Source organism: Halichoeres trimaculatus, unplaced genomic scaffold, assembly GCF_033239565.1.
Source record: "Halichoeres trimaculatus isolate MK-OKI-2021-1 unplaced genomic scaffold, fHalTri1.1 fHalTri1_scaffold_16, whole genome shotgun sequence".
Taxonomy (NCBI): Eukaryota; Metazoa; Chordata; class Actinopteri; order Labriformes; family Labridae; genus Halichoeres; species Halichoeres trimaculatus.
The window spans coordinates 12,664,086-12,683,788 of NW_027437194.1; the positions used below are offsets into that span (position 1 = coordinate 12,664,086).

General features: G+C 39.4%; 1 protein-coding gene across 1 annotated transcript; it reads right to left on the minus strand.

Annotated features, from left to right (window-relative positions):
- Positions 1–104: 104 nt before the first annotated feature.
- Positions 105–18,116, minus strand: ghrb (growth hormone receptor b). Its single transcript, XM_074690347.1, has 9 exons — positions 17,880–18,116; positions 12,898–12,985; positions 6,697–6,832; positions 4,827–5,008; positions 3,772–3,950; positions 3,442–3,586; positions 3,244–3,334; positions 2,914–2,983; positions 105–2,012 (listed from the first exon to the last, which is right to left on the minus strand). The coding sequence occupies exons 2-9, from the start codon at positions 12,974–12,976 to the stop codon at positions 1,143–1,145; spliced, it is 1,752 nt and encodes a 583-aa protein (XP_074546448.1). The 5' UTR covers positions 12,977–12,985; positions 17,880–18,116; the 3' UTR covers positions 105–1,142.
- Between the last annotated feature and the right edge of the window lie 1,587 nt (positions 18,117–19,703).

A 19,703-nucleotide genomic window follows, 5' to 3' on the forward strand; every position in this document is an offset into this window, starting at 1 on the left:
AAAAAAAGACAACCAAAAGGTAAAAGTAAAGGATGTTTATTTACAACTGTATAACAGGCACCTGAAAAATTATCAGTAACTGTACAATCTCCACAGTGATAGCGACCACCCCACCTTTAACATGCATTTAATGCACAGCCATACAACTTAATGAAGAATAAAATTTCTTATAGTCCATTGACTCTAAAAAGCAACTGCTGGTATAAAAGACTGACAAAAAAACATGCATTTGGCATGATTTTTCTTTGGAAACAACATAATGTGTGAATCCCTTTAAGACTGAGTAATAAGAGAAAAAAAAGTAATATTTTCTGAGGCCAACATTTGTCATGAAAACATTGGTACACATAGCAATGTTACTTTTAGGCACATAATATGTGCTTTGTTTTAACAGTTGATATGATATGCATTCAACCTGATTTTCATTTTATACACAGCTTATATTTTTAACCAACAACAACAACTCTGCTGCACTGCGGAGGATTAAGCCACTCACTTTAAAAAGGAGACAGAAAAAGCAACTCTTAACTTGCTAGAGAGCAAACACTTGTAACTGGTGTGGGAATTAGAAAAATATAGCAGCTTGAGATCCAGATAGTCTCAGATGATGTAGGACCTTTAAGGAGAGTTAAACTGGACTTAGATAAAGTTGTTCCACTCACTAAATGACAGTTTTTCTTTTGTCATTCATATGTATCAAGAATTGTTTGCTAACATGCTAGCAAAAACTGTTTTCTCATTCTTTTTTGTGTCCAGGGGATGGCGATTCAGAAGTGGCCAGTGCGGCTCTAACAAGTACAAGTTTTTAAAACAAGTTTTTCTGCCATGTTAAAAGGGTCCAGCAATACCATGCCTAGCTGGTATGTCTTCTATTGAAACAGTTCCCTCTTCACAACTGTAATGAAACACTTTCTTGTGTTCTCCTCCTCCTTCATGCAAAACTTCCGGCAGTGTCACCTTCATGGCCTTGTCAGCGGAAGCAGCCAAAGGCCAGGGGAGGTAGAGGTGATGGCAGTACAGGGACAGATAGTCCCGAACTATTTTAGGAGAGCTGGCATTTGGGCTAGCCACTCTCCAAAGCTGTTCCCGAGTCATCCCTGCCTTTGATTGATGATTCTTAGTTTTACACAGTTCCCTGATGTTTACGGTGTGATGCTTCCCAAAAGGTCAGGGGTCAGATAGCCTTCTGGTGTCGGTATGGTCTTTGGGATTATCAGCTGTGGGGTAGGTACTGAATTGGGTGCCAGTAGGAGGCTGTTCTGCATGTCGACATGCTCCACCATGGTGTAGACAGGAGCAGGGGAAGGAGGAGATATAGGAGCAGTGTCTGTTTCATGGTAAGGAGATGGAGGCATTGAACAACTCAAGTCTCCCTCTGTCTCACAGGGGTCAGACGGGTCTCCAGGTGACAAGCTTATTTTTGCTGCATTGACCTCTGATGTGTAACCTCCATGGTCTGGATTCATCACAATGAGCTGAAACTCCTTCTCCTTCTCTTTCTCTACCTTGATATCTGTCTTTTTATCTTTGACAGTGGCTTCCTCCTCCTCACTTGGTTTCTCAGGTGACAGTAGCACACTGCCAGATGACCTGACCTCACTCACCTGGGTGTACAAAGCTTCTTTACCAGGTGTCCTAAAAGGGAGTTCCACGGGGTTGGGGTTCTGGACCTGAAAACTTGGCTCAGAGATCTCTTGGAGTGACTCTCCCTTGTTGAGGGTTTGATTTTGAATAAGAGGATGGAAGGGTGAAGCTTCTGGGTCGCTAGGGAGGTCTGGGTCGCAGCAGCTGGCCCGGCCCGAGTCGTCGTCTCTGAAGCCAATGGTGAGGGGAGGGTTGATTGAGGACAAAGAGGGCTGCATGAGACAGTCTGTGTCCAGGTCTGTTAGACTGTCGGTCTGCTCTACGATATCCAGATCAATGAACTCCACCCAGGGGTCGTTGTTGTACAGCTCAGGCCTCAGATCAGGGGGGCCACCCAGGATGGATGTCAACTCCCTTAGCTTCCCTTTCTGTGAGATAAAGACAATCAGGTTCATAAATTCAGGCTCCATTAAGCAAGAGTAGTCTGTTTTATCACTTCTCTGACCTCTTTCTAGCTTTGACATTTCTATCAGTAATATATAACTATGCCGTGCTATAACTTTGCTGTGTTGGCACAGCTGAGAGGATCTTGGAATGGTCACACACCACAAGCAGTGAGGGGATTATTTAGGTTAATTCACCTTATCTGGAACCAGAACCAACGATTATAGTTCAACTTTAACCACAATAATTTTAGATTGTTGTGCTTTAATGGAGGGACATAATATTTGATTTACACCTTTCAAGAAGTTTCCCTGTAACATTTCAAAACCATTGCTTATCAGAAAGTCAACCTGGATTGAGTGAGTGTCCCTACAGAATAATCTCTCATTGTATTATAATAGACAACATGATCCTTTCTCCTCCAATCATGGGACATGTGTGGACAAAATATTGAACATGACATGAACTAACTCTTATGATAGAACTTATGTTTAAGCAACATCTGTGAAATGTAATTAAAACTTGTAGTGTGACCTGCGTTCTATCAGCTATTATTGAAAGGGGGACATTAAGATCTTTACTGCAGCCAGCCACCAGGGGGAGCTCTTATAATTATGGTAATATCTTGAAAACTTAGATCTAAGATTTTAAAACCAAGCCAGTTGGACTGCCTTAAAAAAACCCTGCACACACAAGGGAAGCTTCATTTACAGTTATATTTACAGTCTTGTAAATCATGTCTGTTATACTAAGTTTTGCAAAACAAGTTTTCTGTGGTCCCAAAAACAGCATCTTTGCAAACTTTGGACCAAGGACAAATCCAAATGAATGTGATAGCAAAATAAGTTGAGCTTGTATCCACAATTTTTGTACGCAGATAAATACCTTGAGTAGCTCTGAGTCAATTCCTCTTATTTTAGGCCCAGGAACAGGAGGCAAGAGAATAACCATCAACCTTTGGTAAAAATGAATAAATTAATGAATTAAACAAATGAAAACAAAGTGTTTTATGGATATATCACATAGATCATAGGGAAAAAACACTTGACTTTAAATAACCATAAGGCCAGACTCTCATAAGAGTCACTGTGACACTTTTCATGGTCTTTTAGTAAACAACAGAAGCTGTGCAGTGTCTCATGAAGCAGCAAAGTATTCTCTCTTCAATGTAACCATTATTCAAGTGATACACCTTTGTGTTTCCAAAGTACTTACTTTTCCTGCTGCAATATGAGGACCAACATCAGGATTGCAACTAAACACAGGGCACCGAAGATGAGCAAGGCCACCACCGGGAATTTTGACCCTGGCAAAAGAATACACAAAAAGAATGTCAAGGACATTCAGCAGCAGTCTGAAGTCAATGTTACAGTTTTGAAAAAGCATGCGTGTTTGTAAAGCAGGACTATTTACCTTTAGATGGTATATGGACAGTAACAGGGTCACTAAAGTCTCCAAATTCCTTTCCACCAAGCATTTTGCAGCGAACCCGAACCTCATGGTTGACGTTTGTTTGAAGCCCATACACCGAGCAGTGTGTTCCTTTCACAGGTTCAATCTGAGGTGAAAAGAACATTGTTTGAACACTGATGAGACCCAGCCACTTGGCAATCTCCTCCTCTATAAAGCATTAACGTTTCTTTTAACTAACACAAATATTTACATGGAAAATAATCAGGTGCATTACTAGGAGCCTAAAATCCATCTGAAGTGAAGTTTGATTCAATATAAAAGCACACCCACCACTTTCCACTGGTCAGAGGTGACATCACGGTGCTGGACCTCGTACTGTAGGGTCATCCATCCCATCTTAACATCTGCAGACTGAGGAGGCTCCCAGCTCACTATGATGTCGTAGTATGTGCCAGTCAAACTTACATTCAGCAGGGTCCAGTTTAAGCTCACTGGAGGATCTGGTTGCACTGTAGGATAAAAACATGTTTTTGCAGTGTACAGTTTAACAGTTACTTTGCATGATGTTAATGTTTTCTTAAATTTATCACTCTGTCAAAAGAAACAGTGTGTTGTTTTTGTGATATCTATAATCTTGACAAATGGTAGTTAATAGTATCGACAACATCAAAGCAAAGTGATACCGTGAGAAGTGACAGTACTATAAAACTGGTTATCAGCATTTGTGAGCAAACACATAAATTCCAGCATATGTGTGTCAAGCAGATACCACACAATGGTCTGCGCATGAACACACTACCATTTGCTGAATCGCACTTAAAACAGAGTACAGCTGGAGGTAATGTAATAGCAATGAATTAGTTAATCCAGCGGGTCCATTTGACAACATGAAGGTTGAAAAACTCAGGGCCAACGATAGCAATCAAACATTTTAAAGATGTCTGATATCCTTCCAGATTTTCATTATCCTGGCTTTTCAGTGGGGAAAAGATTTGTTAGATCTATTTGGGTAGGCTTTGAAAATCTGAACACCAAAACATGTCACTCAAACATCAAAATGAACTTTTGTACCATATAATTGCAAAATATTTGCAAATACAGGCATGGTGCTAGCATGACTAAAAATCATATTCAGTATCAAATAACTACTGCTGTGATCATAGGACAGCATGGAACAATAGTATATATTCATCATTTAAGAGAATGGAGGAAAACTTGGCTGGCGTTTTGAGACTTGCTGAACAGAAACCAACCATTGGTAGTTAAAAAAAAAAAAAAGGAATAATTTGCAGTCTTGTACAACCGTTTCACGGCAAACTCTATAACTGGTATTCAAATTGTTTGTTGCATATGTTTGTTTGTTTTATTTTTGTTTGTTAACTCACCGATGTCTTCAACTTGGAAGAATTTTTCATCGTAGAGAATGGTTTGATCCTTGGAGCGGAGCTGCACTCTGTACTTGGTCCAAACAGATGTGTGGTTCTCGTTGAAGAAGCACTCATTAGGCCGTTCGGTGCTGTAATGAGGACATTCACTCCAATCTTCTGGGGGATGTGCAGAAGGAGCTCTGAAAGGAGACACAAGACAACATCAGTCTAAATAAACACTCATACGAGACAGAGGCAACAGGAAACAACTCTTTATTCAGTGTTAAAAAATTTGACAGTTCCAAAACTCCCATTTGTAGTGCCTGTAGTGCTCAACTTCTTTTACAGATCACACTCATCTACTAATGTGCTCCACGGCCCATATCAGCAACTTGTCTAAGAATGTTTATTTTGCCTTGAAGGTGACACCATACCACAGACGATGAGATTGTTAATATCAAATCCTCTAGGGGGCACTGACTACATCTAAAAGAAAAAGCTGAAAATTCCCCAACAGATTCTTTGCTAAAAGTCCCAGTGAAAAACTGGCTTCCTCACCATGCAACAGATGTGCCATGTGCGCTCTGTTCCCTGGAGGTTACTATACAGCATTCTGGTGTCTTATGGGAGAAGATCCCAAGTGCCAAACATTGTCGTATAATGCTGCTTTAATGATGGCTTTAGCCACAGCTAGCTGTGTGATTTATTTAACACACTGCCTGTGCATTCTGCTTGTACACCCTAGGAAACAAGGATGTGACCCTAAAGCTAAAGGCTGGCTTTAATCCCAAAGTAGGGAGTATGTATCTGCTTACAGGCGGGCCAAGCTGCTTTCCAGCCACTATCTCGTGCCTCTTTGGTAGAGCAGCAGCTGTATGTTATGCCCAGTCTTTGTTTTGCATATGTGATCAGGACAAGGATGTCCAAACCACTTGTTTGTATCTTGGGTTAAACCTCACAGGGAAAAACCCAGTACAAAGCACAGATTTTCTCATTGGATAGTGGATGATAGTTTGGTGTCCTTCAGGGTCATCTGTTGGCTCATTTAACCAGAGGTCTCACAATGTGCCTCATTTTTAAGTGGGTCTCTATCCAAGACATCTGCTTTGAGACATGACTTGTCCAAGCCTTGCCCATGCTGTGTCATGGGTGGCTTCCTTGGTGGACCTGCCTCAGCCCCACACCTGGACGTGAAGCAGGTGGACTGATGGGCTGTCATTTAAGATGAGCTTATCTGGCAATACAAGACTCTATATACTATAGTGAGACATTGAAACGAGTGCTATCAAAGACAACTTTAGGTTGGTTTGTGCTCTCAGGAGCATTTTTGCTTTTGGGATGGGTGACCTGTAGTTTTAATCTTTTCTTTGGAAATAAATGCAATAACAGAATAACTCCAGGCCCATCCTTGAAGCCAGTATCAATTTATGGCCTTTTGGTGTGCACACATTTATTAACTTGCTCTCAGTGTTCATGTTCAGTATACTAGAAAAGGGAAAGCCCGCCAAGCCCCCTGCTTTATGTACTATAAAAGTAGGATAGTATCTAACAGCACAGTGCCAAACTGAAATGGACTTTGCCTTGTCAACACAGAGTAAGTGGGTGCTTGATATACCAAATAAGGATTAGCCACACAACTGTGTAAACATTTGTAACAACAGCAAGCCTGCTCGACCTCAATCGGAGCAGCATTTATATTTGTTTTATTTTTTTTTATCTTTTATATCTTTTATGACATCGAGGGTCAGGGCTTTCCTTTTTTGTTGTAAAAACTGTCTAATTTATAGTCTGACAGTTTGAGTTAGAGTAACAGCAGAGTAAACAAAAGATCTCCTCCAATAAAAAGAAAAAAAACATCCGTTAGTAATGATAAAATGTTCCCTCTTACTGTTTGTTAATATAGAGTAAGCGCAGATCTCCTGGCTCCGAGAGGTTCTTGAACGTTCCAACATTCCATCTGCAGTGGAAAGTTTCCATGTTGGCAGACGAGCATCCAGTGAGGTGTGGGTGTTCCTGATGGAGAACTGTGGGGAGACAGTGGCAGGAGAGAAAGAGAAAACATATAACATGTGTCATTACTGTTGATCAGATTTGTTTCACTGTGCAGTCTTATTTACAACTGCTGGGACTCAATGTTGCCTTTGGAGATGATTGTGCTCCACTGCACTGTCAGAATGATATACGTGATTCCAGTGAGCGGCCCAGCCACAGGGCAAATTCAGGTTTTTCCTGGAAGTCTTTGTTAAGGCTCTTCTAGTGAAAAGCTGCAGGGAGTTCACTGGCACAGCTGTCGGGGAATATGTTCCTGTGTACTCAGAAATGTATTTGCACATAAAGTACATAGTGGATCCTGTTTTGCTGTGTCATGTGCTCACTGAAACCGTGTAACCACAATGCAAAGTTTCTGAGAGGGGCTATATCTGCTTGAATCTGCATTGTGTTCTCAGAATATAAACACACACAAAGAGCTAAAACAGATGCAAAAGGAACTTGATATTTAGGTATTCTGTAGGGACTAGGGACGGGTACTGAAATAGGTGCTTTTATGGGTACCGACAGCAACATACTAGGATTTTGAGTACACTAACTGCTAAAAATATGCATTCATGGATTGCCATGTGTATTTTACTCCTGGCAAATCAAACTGGTATTGAAGCGACTCTTGCAAAAGCTACTGCAAAAATGAGAGTATTCAGACTCTGGATAGCACACTAAGAAAGAGGATCATCCAGGGTTACTGAGATAAATGTCATAAAACTAGTGAAAAATGAGACATAATGTAAAGCTGGTTCAATCACAACATGAATGTGGGGTTGAGACTGCCTTTAAGCCTATTAGCCAGCAGCCATAATGAACCAGCCTTTTTAACCTCTGGTTTTTGTCGCCATGTATAACATCCTTGTAAATACTAACTTTACAACGTGAATATGCCCTAATATTGCTGTCACTGCACTAGAAGCGGTTCCTCTTTTTTGCACTCTCACAGTTTATCCACTGTCCCTGCTGAGCCTTGTTCCACAAAAATATATGTTTGCCGTATTGATAAAAGTTTTTAAAGCAGTATACAATTTCAGAGAGTTTAAATTTACATTTTGTCCAAAAACTTGTGATTAAAAAAGCTTCCAAGTTTATCTCACTCCCTATAAATAAGCCATTTGCGTTCAGCGTAATACCACTGATTGAGTGGGTTAGGTTTAGTTGAAAGCAGGTGAACTGTTTCCTTACTCAGGGAGCTGTTTTCGTTGTATTCAGCTGATGTTTGTGTTACCAGGACGTGGTGTGATAAGTGATTCTAAGGACAGCAGCAGTGGTGAGTGATGAGTACAGAAAGGTGTGGGGACATGATGGCTCCTTTGCGGCACAGCGGCAGCACTGGGGGTAGATGATGAATACCTTTGGCCTGCTCAGGGGGTGCTTCGTGGAAGAAGTGCTACAGGTTAAAAATAACCTCTTTACCAGACCCTCAGCCCTCCTCGGAACTGTGCTTAGCTCAGGATTAAGAGAAAAATCAATTTGACACTCCGCTATGTGAAGCACTTTTATGGCTCACTCCATCCTGATGAATCACGACAGCTGGGTGTTTTTTTAGCCGTGTGTGTGTTGGATGTGGGAACGTGTCAAAGCATCAGCTTACCCTGATTGATTAAAGGTGCAGTCTTTTGGTTTGTGTGTGACTGAATGTGAAAACAACTAAACAAACATGTGTTTGTGCTGTTGCAGTGCTTTTCAGTGGACTTCATAACATATGTTTGAATCCCACACAGTGTCTAATTCTGTGAAACAAAAGGATTGGTTTCATTTGGAGGTGCAAGTTTTTTGCCCAACAGACACAAAATGTTTTTCTGGTTGTTTTGATCTGCTCTGCCATACAGTGCCAGGGTTCTGGTTTAACTCAGTTGGTAGAGCAGATGTTCATGTGCAGAGGCCTCACTCTTCATGGGGCTGCTCGTAGGATTGATTTCTGGATCTGACATGATTTGGTGTGTGTCATCCCCTCCTCTCTCTCCTCCAAGAAGATAGAAGGGCCCATGTTTGTAATTTTATTTAGTGGGATGTCATTTGTAACTCATTACAGCCCTGTGTCATGATGTGTGCTCTAGTGTCCTGATAACCTACTCCTGCACTACACTTTGTAACAGAAACTGGAACTGAACTTGGGATGCACTGATCCTGGTATTGAGTATCGGTGTATCAATCAATCAATCATTCTTTATTTGTATAACACCAAATCATAATAAATGTTATTTCAAGACACTTTACAAAAACATTTACAGGTCCAGACCCGTATATGTTAATAAAATTTTATTATGAGTGCAATTTGTATCAGTGCCCCTCAAAGCTGGATCGGTATCAGTGGGAAGGAGCAGGTCCATGGTGCCGATTCAGGCAACCAGCTTTCTCCCTTCTTTTTTTAATCAGCACTCTTGGATACTTCATTTGGAATGTTACCTCTGATGCACTTTCTTTGTTTTGTTTCTGAATTACCAGTCTACAGGGTAAAAAATATTACAATTGAATATTAAATTCTGCATATTCTGAAGCATGGTTTTTACCAAACTGTTGGTAAAAATTAAAATATTTTATAGTTAAAATAAATGTTAACTTCAGTAACTCCATTTACTTATCTTTTGCCTTTTACCTTAAACATTACCAGTCTTATCCCACAGTAGAGCATGCAGGTTATCATTTAACAATGGTATCGGATCGGTATCGGCATTGGTTGATACCCAAAGCCCAGGTATCGGAATCGGAACCAGAAAAGTTGGATCGGTGCATCCCTAACCTGAACACAGGCAGTAACATTCAATACAAAGAAACAGATGATTCTACGGCATCGTAGGTAGTACCAATTAGGGATGATACCAATCCAGGTATCGGTACCCATCAAAGCTGGATCGATATCAGTAGGCAGCCAATCCATGGTGCCAATCCAAGCAACCAGCTCTAAGCCTTTTTTTACAGATGCTCTTTGCTATTTGATTTGAAATGTTACCTCTGGTGGACTTTCTTTGTTTTTTTGCTGCATCATCTATCTACAGAATTTAAAAGTTTACAATTAAATAGAACTTGTGTACATTCTGAAGCATTGTTTTTTTGGTAAATATTTACATATTTCATAGTTTAAATAAATATAAACTTCACTAATTCCATATACTTATTTTTTGTCTTTTACCCAAAACATTACCAGTCTTACCCGACAGTAGAGCATACAGGTTGTTATTTAACACTGGTATCGGTATTGGTTGATACCCAAAGCCTAGGTATTGGTATCAGAATCAGAACATTTGGATCGTCCCTGATATCAATCCAGTACATAGGTCATGAAAAGGCATCAGTAAAAAAGGAGACTGTATCCACATCTGTTCAAAAATCATCACACTGTTTCTAACATAAATTATATGAAATTTAATACGTGCCACACTTGAACTTTCCTGTGCAGCATGCATTTTTTTTCAGTGTCATTTGTATTTGCAGAGAGTACTTTTACTAGTAAAACTAGAACACCTTGCAAACAAATAGGCTTCACTTCAGTGCGTATGTGTGCTTCTGTGCTTGCTGTTGTGTTTGCTCAGCCGCTGCCACACAGAGTTCACTTATGGTGTAAGTAAACATGAGAGCAGTGGAAGCCGAGCACTTTCTGGACACAGCTATCAGAGCGACAAAGCCAACAATACCCAAGACCCTATTATCAATCCACAATGCACTCTCATTAGAAGACTCTTCTGTCCGAGGCAGCCATACAAGGAAATTATGTTTACAGTGTGCTGCTCACGCCGTCTATTTCAGGGTGAAACAAAACATACTCCCTCAATCTGTTTTGATAAGCTCAGAGGCATTTCCTTTTAGTCGTAATTTCAAAGGAAGCAGGAAATAGGAGTGAGCAGTAATGTCCTTCAAAGAACCCATTCATCCCTGCAGCCATTCCAGTAATTGTTATTGTTTTGTTTATACAGCCTCTAGATGATAATAAGTGTTTTCTTGTCATCTAACAGCATGTGCACCGGGCTTTAGTGGAAAAACCTATGAACACCTCTTCTGTGAGCTCAGGGGAAAAACAGTTATTAAAAGAGTCACATGATCACTCAGTCATCCATCAGAGCACTCTCAGGGAGGAAAGCAGTCTTCATTTTCAGCATATACAAGGAAAGGAAAGGAAAAATGCTTCCTTCCTTAGCTGAAGGACAAAATGCTCTAATCTGCCAATGTTGAACTTTTATCAGTATTGGTCAGGTCAGAGAAGGGAACATCTCTTGTTTCCCTTTACAAGGTCCATTCATGTAATATGTGTAGGTACAGCCTGAAGTCAGAGGAGTTATTTTTGGCAACTGGTGTTCTAAAAAGAAATTTCCTCTGCAGTATTTGTGCTTTAAACAAACATAAACTCATGGTCACCTCAGTGTTCCCGGGATCTTACGGTGACTTAAAGTGTGAGATATAGTGTGAGTTTATTTGTTACAGAATAAGAGAGTTGGACATTTTAAATGAGTTGTGAATTAAAGTCAGCAACTGTGGCGGTATCAACGTAAAAGAAATGATCTCAGTAAGGAAGTTAAGCCTGCACACGTACTCGAGTCCCAAAGTTAAGTACAGGCCCATGAATATTGGTGTAAAAAACATTGTGTACTCATGCAGGTTTATCTTCTTTATGATGATGGTTGGTTCTCCATAAAGGTAACTGTTTTAGGCTTAACATCACAGCATGTACTGAGGCTCTTTTACGGTTGAATCTCAACAATATACAGACAACTAAGGCCAGCAAAGCGTACTGGATGTGAGCAATGCCATCACCCCATTTACCCCCACACAGTAAATGTTTCTCACTCCCGTGCAGTAAATGTTTCTGTCACTTGCTGTGTTCACACATGAGCTGAAACCAATTTCACACAGACATCTGACAGTAAAATAAGTCTACTCCTGTACACCTTTGAAACAAAGTTAGGAAATTTTCTGGAGTGAAGCGAACAGGTGAAAGGAGCTATAAAAAAACAGCTAACAGGATCTACAGCTTTGGGAGACTGATGCTGCTTGTAAGCTTGAAACAGCTCAGCTGTTTTTGATAAGCTCTGAGTTTTATAGCTATGTCTGCATACTTAAGTCACCTGGATAAGAAAATTTCAGAATGCCAATAGCTCTGATATGGTTCTCCTCCTGGACAAGCAGCCATTGACCGCAATAACACACACACATTGAATAGATGGTTTGACACATTTCTCAGATTTCCGCAGCAAATCCATCTGCAGGCTGATGAAAGTTTGCAGACTTGTTCAAACAGGGTGTTTGAATACATCTGACTCTTTATGTATGGAAAAAGGGAAAAATATGCCTGTGCACGCAGCCTGATCCAGTGCCAAATAAGGACGTGGAATAAAGAAAAGAGTAGCAGAAGAGCAGGAGCAGAAGAAAATGTGTCTCCTGTCCACGCCTCAGCTCATTTACTGACAGTGTTATGTAACGATGAGGAACACTAAGACAAAGCACAGGACGTCCTGTAAATTAAATGGTCTTTGTAAACCTTCATCTGTGGTTGAAAACATGGTTCATGTATGCAAATACACATCCTTTCCACCACCCGAGGGGCTGTTTAGCAGAAAGGGAGGCCTCTACACACTAAACAGCTTCTCATTGTTCAGCGGGGAGTACTCTCCGCTCTGCAGAATTCCTGGGAAGCCACTTCACTAGAAATCCACAAGCTGTTCCATGTGGCTCTCTGAGGAGAGTTTGGCTGCCGTGTAACATATTTTATAGTCATTGTAACGGAAAGGCAGCTCAAGATCTATGCAACTACAAATGTTTTGTACTTTTCCAGGCTCAAAATGCTCTGTGACCAATTAAAAGCATATTTCTCTCAGATATTTGTTCCATCTGGTGTTGTGCAACTTTTGATTCCAAACAAACAGGAGCTAAAAGAGTCAGCATCCGAAATCAGTGGAAAACATTTTCTGCGCCAAGAATAAATGGTAAAAACCAGCATGACACAATATATTGGAGACAAACCTGCCAGTAGTTTAATAAAACCAAATGTTTGTCACAATATACAAGTAAATCAAGATGCAGTTGCAAATACAAAACGAAAAAATCACAAACATACCTTGCTGCGAGGCTGATTCCAGCGCAGAAGCAGAGAAGATGTGAAGGAAAAACAGGAGCGTGGTGAGAGCGGCAGCCATAGTGTCGAGCTGTCAAGGAAACATGTGGTAAATGTTACTTTCTCTGAGCAGTCTGCCCAGGCTGGACCAGAAAAACATATAAAGGCTCAGCCCACCACCACCATTGAACAGAGACACTCCTCAACTTGTATACACAGAGGAAAGACTGCACATCCAAAAAGAACTCTGAAGGAGTGCACAGTCAAATATCTGAGTAGTTTGTAAATCCTGCTCTAATGCATACACCAGACCTTATCAGGATGTTCAATACAGCGTCCAGCTGAACTCACGCAGTAAATATTTTGCAGAGTTCTTGGAACACTTTGAACCCTTTAGGACAAAACCACTGGATACCCTTTACTGTGCTAACTTGTAATTTGTAGGTTTACTTCATGTAGGGGTTGATATCAGAGATACGCCTTAGTTTACATAATATAATGGTAGCCTTGAGGTAAAAAATCTGAGTTGCACCGAGTCTCTGACAGTGTAATAAAAAAATGTCAAAAAAACATTAGGTTTCAAGAGAAACATGAGAACATTTTAAACATTTTATTTTATTTCTTCTCTGGGAAAAAGTTTTGAAAGCTCAAATGAGAAATGACTCTCCAAAATGTATGACTCTGCTGTCTTAATCTTATTTTAAGTTTTAATCAAATCTTTTCTGAAACCTGCACTTAGTTTTTACACCTGTAAGCCACTATGATGATTTTTGATAGTTCTTCTTTTTGTGGAAGACTGCACTTCCCATAAGCACCATCACCCACTGTCTTAAAGATGCATCCATTGTCATGTCAAAGCAGAAATGTGTTGCGGATGCTAATGATGCTCCTTATTTTTAATCCTGCTTTTCTATGTTCAAGATGGCTTTTTGCAGAATGAGGTCATCACTACTGATTCTACATCAACGGTAACGTAACAACTACTTAACTTTGTAAAGTCTGTCTTTTTGAAAGGTGAGCAGACATACTGGTTTAGCATTACATGTCACAGCATAATGATGTGTGCTATGTTGTTCCAATGATTGCCTGAATCACAAATATGCACTATGCTTCACTTTTCTTTAAAGAACAGTAAAGCATGCACACACTAGCATAATCATGAAATCAGAAAATCAAAATTCGAAATAGGTACTAAAATTTGGTACAAATTTGTTTAATACATCACTTAATATTGCACTTACATTATGACTTATTTCCTTGTTTGCACTAAAGTTGCATCTTTCAGCAGCTGCACTTGAACAAATCAAGGACTATAACTTCGTATGGAGCTCAAACTGAAAGAGCTACAACAGGTGGTGGAAGTTATTCCTTTAGTTATACACTTGGGCCATCACTCAATTCCAAGTAGTGTCTCATTGATCACTTCAATTTTTAAAGCAATAGCACTAATTTTTGCCTCTTTAAGGACTTGAACTCAGTGCTTAAACTTAATCTCAAACTTCTAAAACTTTCATTTCAATAGCTACTTTCACCTAACACAGTAATTCTGTACAAAGTGGGACTTAGTCAACTTTTCTAAGTGATTTAGTTAAAACACTGTAAAGAGAAAAATCTCCTAATACATAAATTCCATCAGTTAAAATATGCATAAGCTGGACGTGCAAAGAAATAACACTCATATCATTATGATCAAATATTATCCCCCTCAAATATTCTCAAATTGCTTTCTTCCTTGAAAACTGAGATAGCATGTCAACTAAATAATCCAGGCTAAATTTAGGTGCTATGCTGCATTGCGGTTAGCAGACAGTGGGGAGCACTAGAAGGAGTAAATCAGACTCCAAACATATTTTATTCATCGTTTTCTTTTCTCAGGTCACACTGATTTTCCTTCCAGGAGAGGTGTGTTACCACACAGTAAATTTAGTTCCAAATATGAGGCAAAGCTCCAGTTAACAGTGCTGTGTTCCTGCCAGGATGAGTGAAATCAACCCGTACTATGTTCCCACCCTGATTTATGTCTTGTTTACTCATCGCCGTACGTGTTTTCAAGCGGAATTCAAATAATGGAATGCAGTTTTTCAGCTTTTTGTGATTGTCTTTCTTAAAAAGTTTCTCAGTCAGAGATTCATATCATAAGTTTTGCAGAAATACCTGTCTTTACAGTTTTGCCTGCAGCCTAACAACGTTCTAATTGAGGGTTTTAATGTCACTACCCAGAAAAGTCAGTCCCTGGAAGTACTTTGTGACAGGAGTGTATTCACCTCAAGGGACCAGGGAGTAGATTATGTGTGTTAAAGGTATCAAGTGCTCTCAACCTTTTTTTGTGAACAATGAGATAAAAAGATACAAAAGAGAGGTTTTAGTAGCCAGGACAACAGAGAAAGCACTGATAGAAAATACAGCTTGTGCATAATCCCTACAAATGTTTCTGACATTCATTCATAAGTATATCAGTCACAGCATAAGGTGCATATCCTGCAACATTACAAATCCCTGGGCCAAATCTGCGATATTCTCACATAGGCAGAGATTAAGTATACAAACCATCAGCATGAGACAGAATGTAGCATCAATGATTATGATATTAATAATAATTGATGGGCTTTACGTAACGTTTTTTTAGATCTTCAAAGATGCTTAACATATTGTGCAAGGCAGGTAAAATACAGAAAGATATCATCAAGATGAAGAGGAAGTAGATGTCACATGATGTTTTTGGAAACCTGTGTTTTGAGCTGGTTTGTAAATGTGCAAAGTGAGTGAGCCAGAGTTGCAGAAGTTTTGAGAGAAAGAGTTAACGAGTTGGGGCGGCAATGGAAAAATCCCACACACTTACTCAATGCTACATAAACATTTGAGTTTGACCTTTTTGATCTATCTTATTAATCTGACCTTTATTTAAACAGGGGAAAAGAAACTTATTGAGGTTCTTTCCCAAAAGGATCCTGACCAAGAAAGGCAGCAGCATAGCAAACAACAACCTGATCAATACCACTGGTTGTTGTGACAATTAAATTGTTCTGTGGCTCTGAATATTAGCAGTCTCATAATGTTTTTAACGCTCAGCTCTGCAAAAGCCAACCCATGTGGCTGCCTATTGCTTCACTCCCAAAAGACATATTAACCTCATTTCAGAGGTTGTAAGTAAATTTTTTTTGCTATTAATCATGACACTGAAACAGATGCAGTGCTTTGAAATCACACTTTCAGGGGCACTTTTGTTGTATGGCCGCACATAAATCTCAGTGAGTCATTTCTTCTTTCAGTTATATTAAAACTGGCATCGTGGTGCAATCTGAGTGAAGGGCCAAGAAGCAGCTATGGTAAAAACAACATGAGAAGATCAAATAGGAGCTAGGACACAAATGACAAAACCTGCAGCTTCTCAAACGTCCACTTGGGGCAGGCTCCTGAAGCCCTGGAGACCCTTTTAAATGAATAATAAAACATGTTTGGAGACAGCCCATTGCTCTTTCAACACACTCAATAAGGGCTGAATTTTTTTTTGCCAATAAAATGATGTTATGGGGACACATTCCATACTCTTATTCTTAAAATTCTAATACTTTACGCTAAAAGCTCTTCAATAACATTTCATTTAATCTTAGTTTACCACTTCAGGACATGCAGCTAACACGACGAGTGTTAACACTCTGGGACTTCTCATGCTGATAAAATTGACTTGTTGAGTAAACCTGCTGCAGATGACTGAACACAGCTGGCTTGTTGGGCTTCACGGACAAACTCAAGGTCTTTGCACAGACTGGGAGAACTTTGTAGTCAAAATTTCTACTCTAACATTGAAGTAACTCAGCTTTTACAGTAACAGAGTGAAGATGAAGATGGGAGGTATTCAAGATAGATTTGTAAATCCTGCTGGACTTTAAAATTGTTCTCTTTTTATCAAAAGCTTGGGATGCTCTGTTTTGGATCACAGCTAATGTCGTAGGTAAAAGACAAACTGCATTAATATGACAGCTGGATGAAAGAGAGGAACATTCAGTAAAGAACAGCCCAAGGCATGTTCCAGGGTTAGAATTACAATGCAGTAAAAGTGTTTTGATGCTATCATGTGACTGTAATGTACATACTGACTTTCACATACGTTAAACAGTAAAAAAAAAAAAGTGAACAGGAAGACAACAGGAAGTATTTCTTACGCCAATTCGACAGCAGTGGAATTCCCCTCTTATGGAAAAAGTAGATAAATATTGTTATTTGTTCAGTTGTCTTGTAGGTAACTTTAGAATCATATGTACAGTTTTTTGTGTCACTTTTGTTTGGGTTTGCCTTCAGCAGAAAAGACCACATGTGAATATCTGTCTGTTCCTCAGAATAATTACCAGCTTGATGGTCATTTTTGGACATGAAAAATCCAAGCATATACATTGAAGAGTGGAGCAACTTTGCCTCAGCACTATGGATAACATTGAAAACAGCTTGAAAGTAAAGTTGAAGCGCTGTTGTTTCTTTATATGCCAGGGAACATTGGAGTGTTTTTTCTATTTATTTCTTTTTTTCTCTTTTATTTTTTCAATTTTCCTTTTCTTTTCAGGGAAAAAGGAAAACAAACAAGGGGAGCAAGCATGGGGAAACTTGACATATTCATGAAAAAATAGACATAATAAAAAAAATAAAACTTCTGATCCATGCTTAAACTTGTCATTTGATGGTTTTTTTTTTTTCAACTTATTGCCACCGTAGTTGTATGAAAACAGACAAGGTACTTTGGCAATGCAGGTTAAGACAAGCACCTACTTCCCTCATGCGCTCTCTCACACTCTGAGATTTTGCCAGATAGGTAAAAGTGACCTGAAAGCTTTGGATCACAGATATAAAAGCGTAAGTAACTTAAACATTTCAGATACAAGCCAGTAGGGACTCCAGTTTACCATTATGGGTGGGTCACCGTGGGATCCTGGTTTCCATACAGCTGCGTAAACAGCCAGGAACACACAGGACGGACATGAGAAGCAACTCACCGCGGTGTAGACTTCAGCAGCAGTCTGCTCTCCGGTTCAGTGTTTAAAAACCACCCGTGGAAAATCACACGTGGGAATAAAAGTCCTAAAAATCTCTGAACTGACCGCGGACAAACGAACAGGAAAAGAGTTTCACCGCAATGATGAACGTGGGCTGGTTACGCTATCGAAGAAACCTCGCTGCTGGCTGCTTGTGTTGGAGCTGGAGCACAGCTGTTGTTTAGGGGGCAGTGAGGGGGGCGCCGCCTGTCGGTTAGAGCTGGCTACAACAGGGAGAAGACCCCTAAGATAACATCTTGCAGTAAGGTGGAGTGGGTGGTCAGTGTCTGATGACACTTATAAAGATGAATAAGAATGCTTTAGTAAACACAATAAAACAGCTCTTTATTGACAGGGGGCTGCTCATTGGCTGTTCAATTTCTTAAGAGTTTTTTTTATATTTTATTTTATTTTATTATATATTGCTATTACTTGATTAATGGCTGTGAAGCAGAAGTACAACTACAGTCAGATTATTTTTTGTTTTGTTTTGTTTATGTGAAGTTTTTTCTAGTGTATTATCAGTTTCCTGTGCATATTAAAGCATGATCTTTTATTGTTAAGCCTAACCTTTAAGTCCCGAAAACAATCATGTAATTGTGGCTAAAAAAAATTAATCAGGTTCAATCCAATGAAATAGAAAAGTAATTGACAGTCTCCTTAATAAAAAAATGTCTAAAGCTCCTTCGAGCAAATTTTGGCACCCCTTATGGGCAAAGTCATATCTATACACAAATTGTCCTGTACATGTGTAAGTTGTGTGCTCTGGCAAAATAAAAATAAGATTAAAAAAAGAATTTAAAAAAAGCTTCTTTTTTTAATGGTCACACCTACCTCTTATTTAGCATCTTTGCTTTGTTGGGGGGGCAGAAAAACCTCCCCCTTTCACTGGATACAGGCTTTAAAAATTACTATTCCAAAGTAGTCAGTCTTGTTACAAAGAGAAATCACAGTTATTTCCATTGTGTTTAATATCAAACCAGATAAACCAGATTATCAAGCAGGGCCTTTAAGTATAAAAACAAATTTTTACCGCACAAAATTGTACTCCAAGCTCTGTACTTCAGCATGGGGTACATATAATGCACACTTTTAGTTAGTTTCTTCTTCTTCTATGATAAATCATATAAACACAGAGCACAATGATCAACTTAACAAAAGATAGAAAAAATAAAATAGAAAAAAAAAAACATTTAAAATATAACAAAGCTCCAGCGCTGTGGAGTTTTTATTATGTTTGTTTACATGTAGAGCAGCTACTTAAGCTTTCAGAGCTGTACTCCCCGCCCTAGAGTCACATTTCAGGTCATGCTCAGGCAGCACTACATGTGAGTTTCAACCACTCACATGTCAGCGACTTGTTTTTGACAGTGTGTGAGTCAGTGGGTACCACCCACACACTCTGCATACTTTGCATTACACACGCACATACACAGCAGCACATACGCTGAACATTTGACAAAGGCCACTAAATCATTCATCACGGGTACTTAGCAAATACAGTATGTAAGATACTTTAAAATCTGTTAAAGTTGTTTTTCTAGCTAGCTACAGCTGCAATTCTGCAATATTCTTTTTTTCTACTTATTTATTTTGGTCTCCACCATTTACTGAGGAAAATATCCATCCACAAGCCTTTTTTATCTTTGAAACCTTGTCCACCAGCAGTGCTGTTTGGTACTAATGGCTGAGTGCAGAGTCAATTTACTCTTACTTTCCTCTTTGTCTAATTCTGATGCTTGATTATTTTTGCGTTTCTGTTATGATGCGCATGTTGTCATTTCT

What these genes read in the sequence shown, in the direction of transcription:
- ghrb (XM_074690347.1), bottom strand. Translation starts at nt 12,976, where the DNA reads ATGGCTGCCGCTCTCACCACGCTCCTGTTTTTCCTTCACATCTTCTCT. An exon ending in CTCATATTGCAGCAGGAAAA is followed by an intron (nt 2,984 to 3,243) that starts GTAAGTACTTTG and finishes TTTTTACCAAAG; the next exon opens with GTTGATGGTTATTCTCTTGC. An exon ending in TTGACTCAGAGCTACTCAAG is followed by an intron (nt 2,013 to 2,913) that starts GTATTTATCTGC and finishes TTTATCTCACAG; the next exon opens with AAAGGGAAGCTAAGGGAGTT.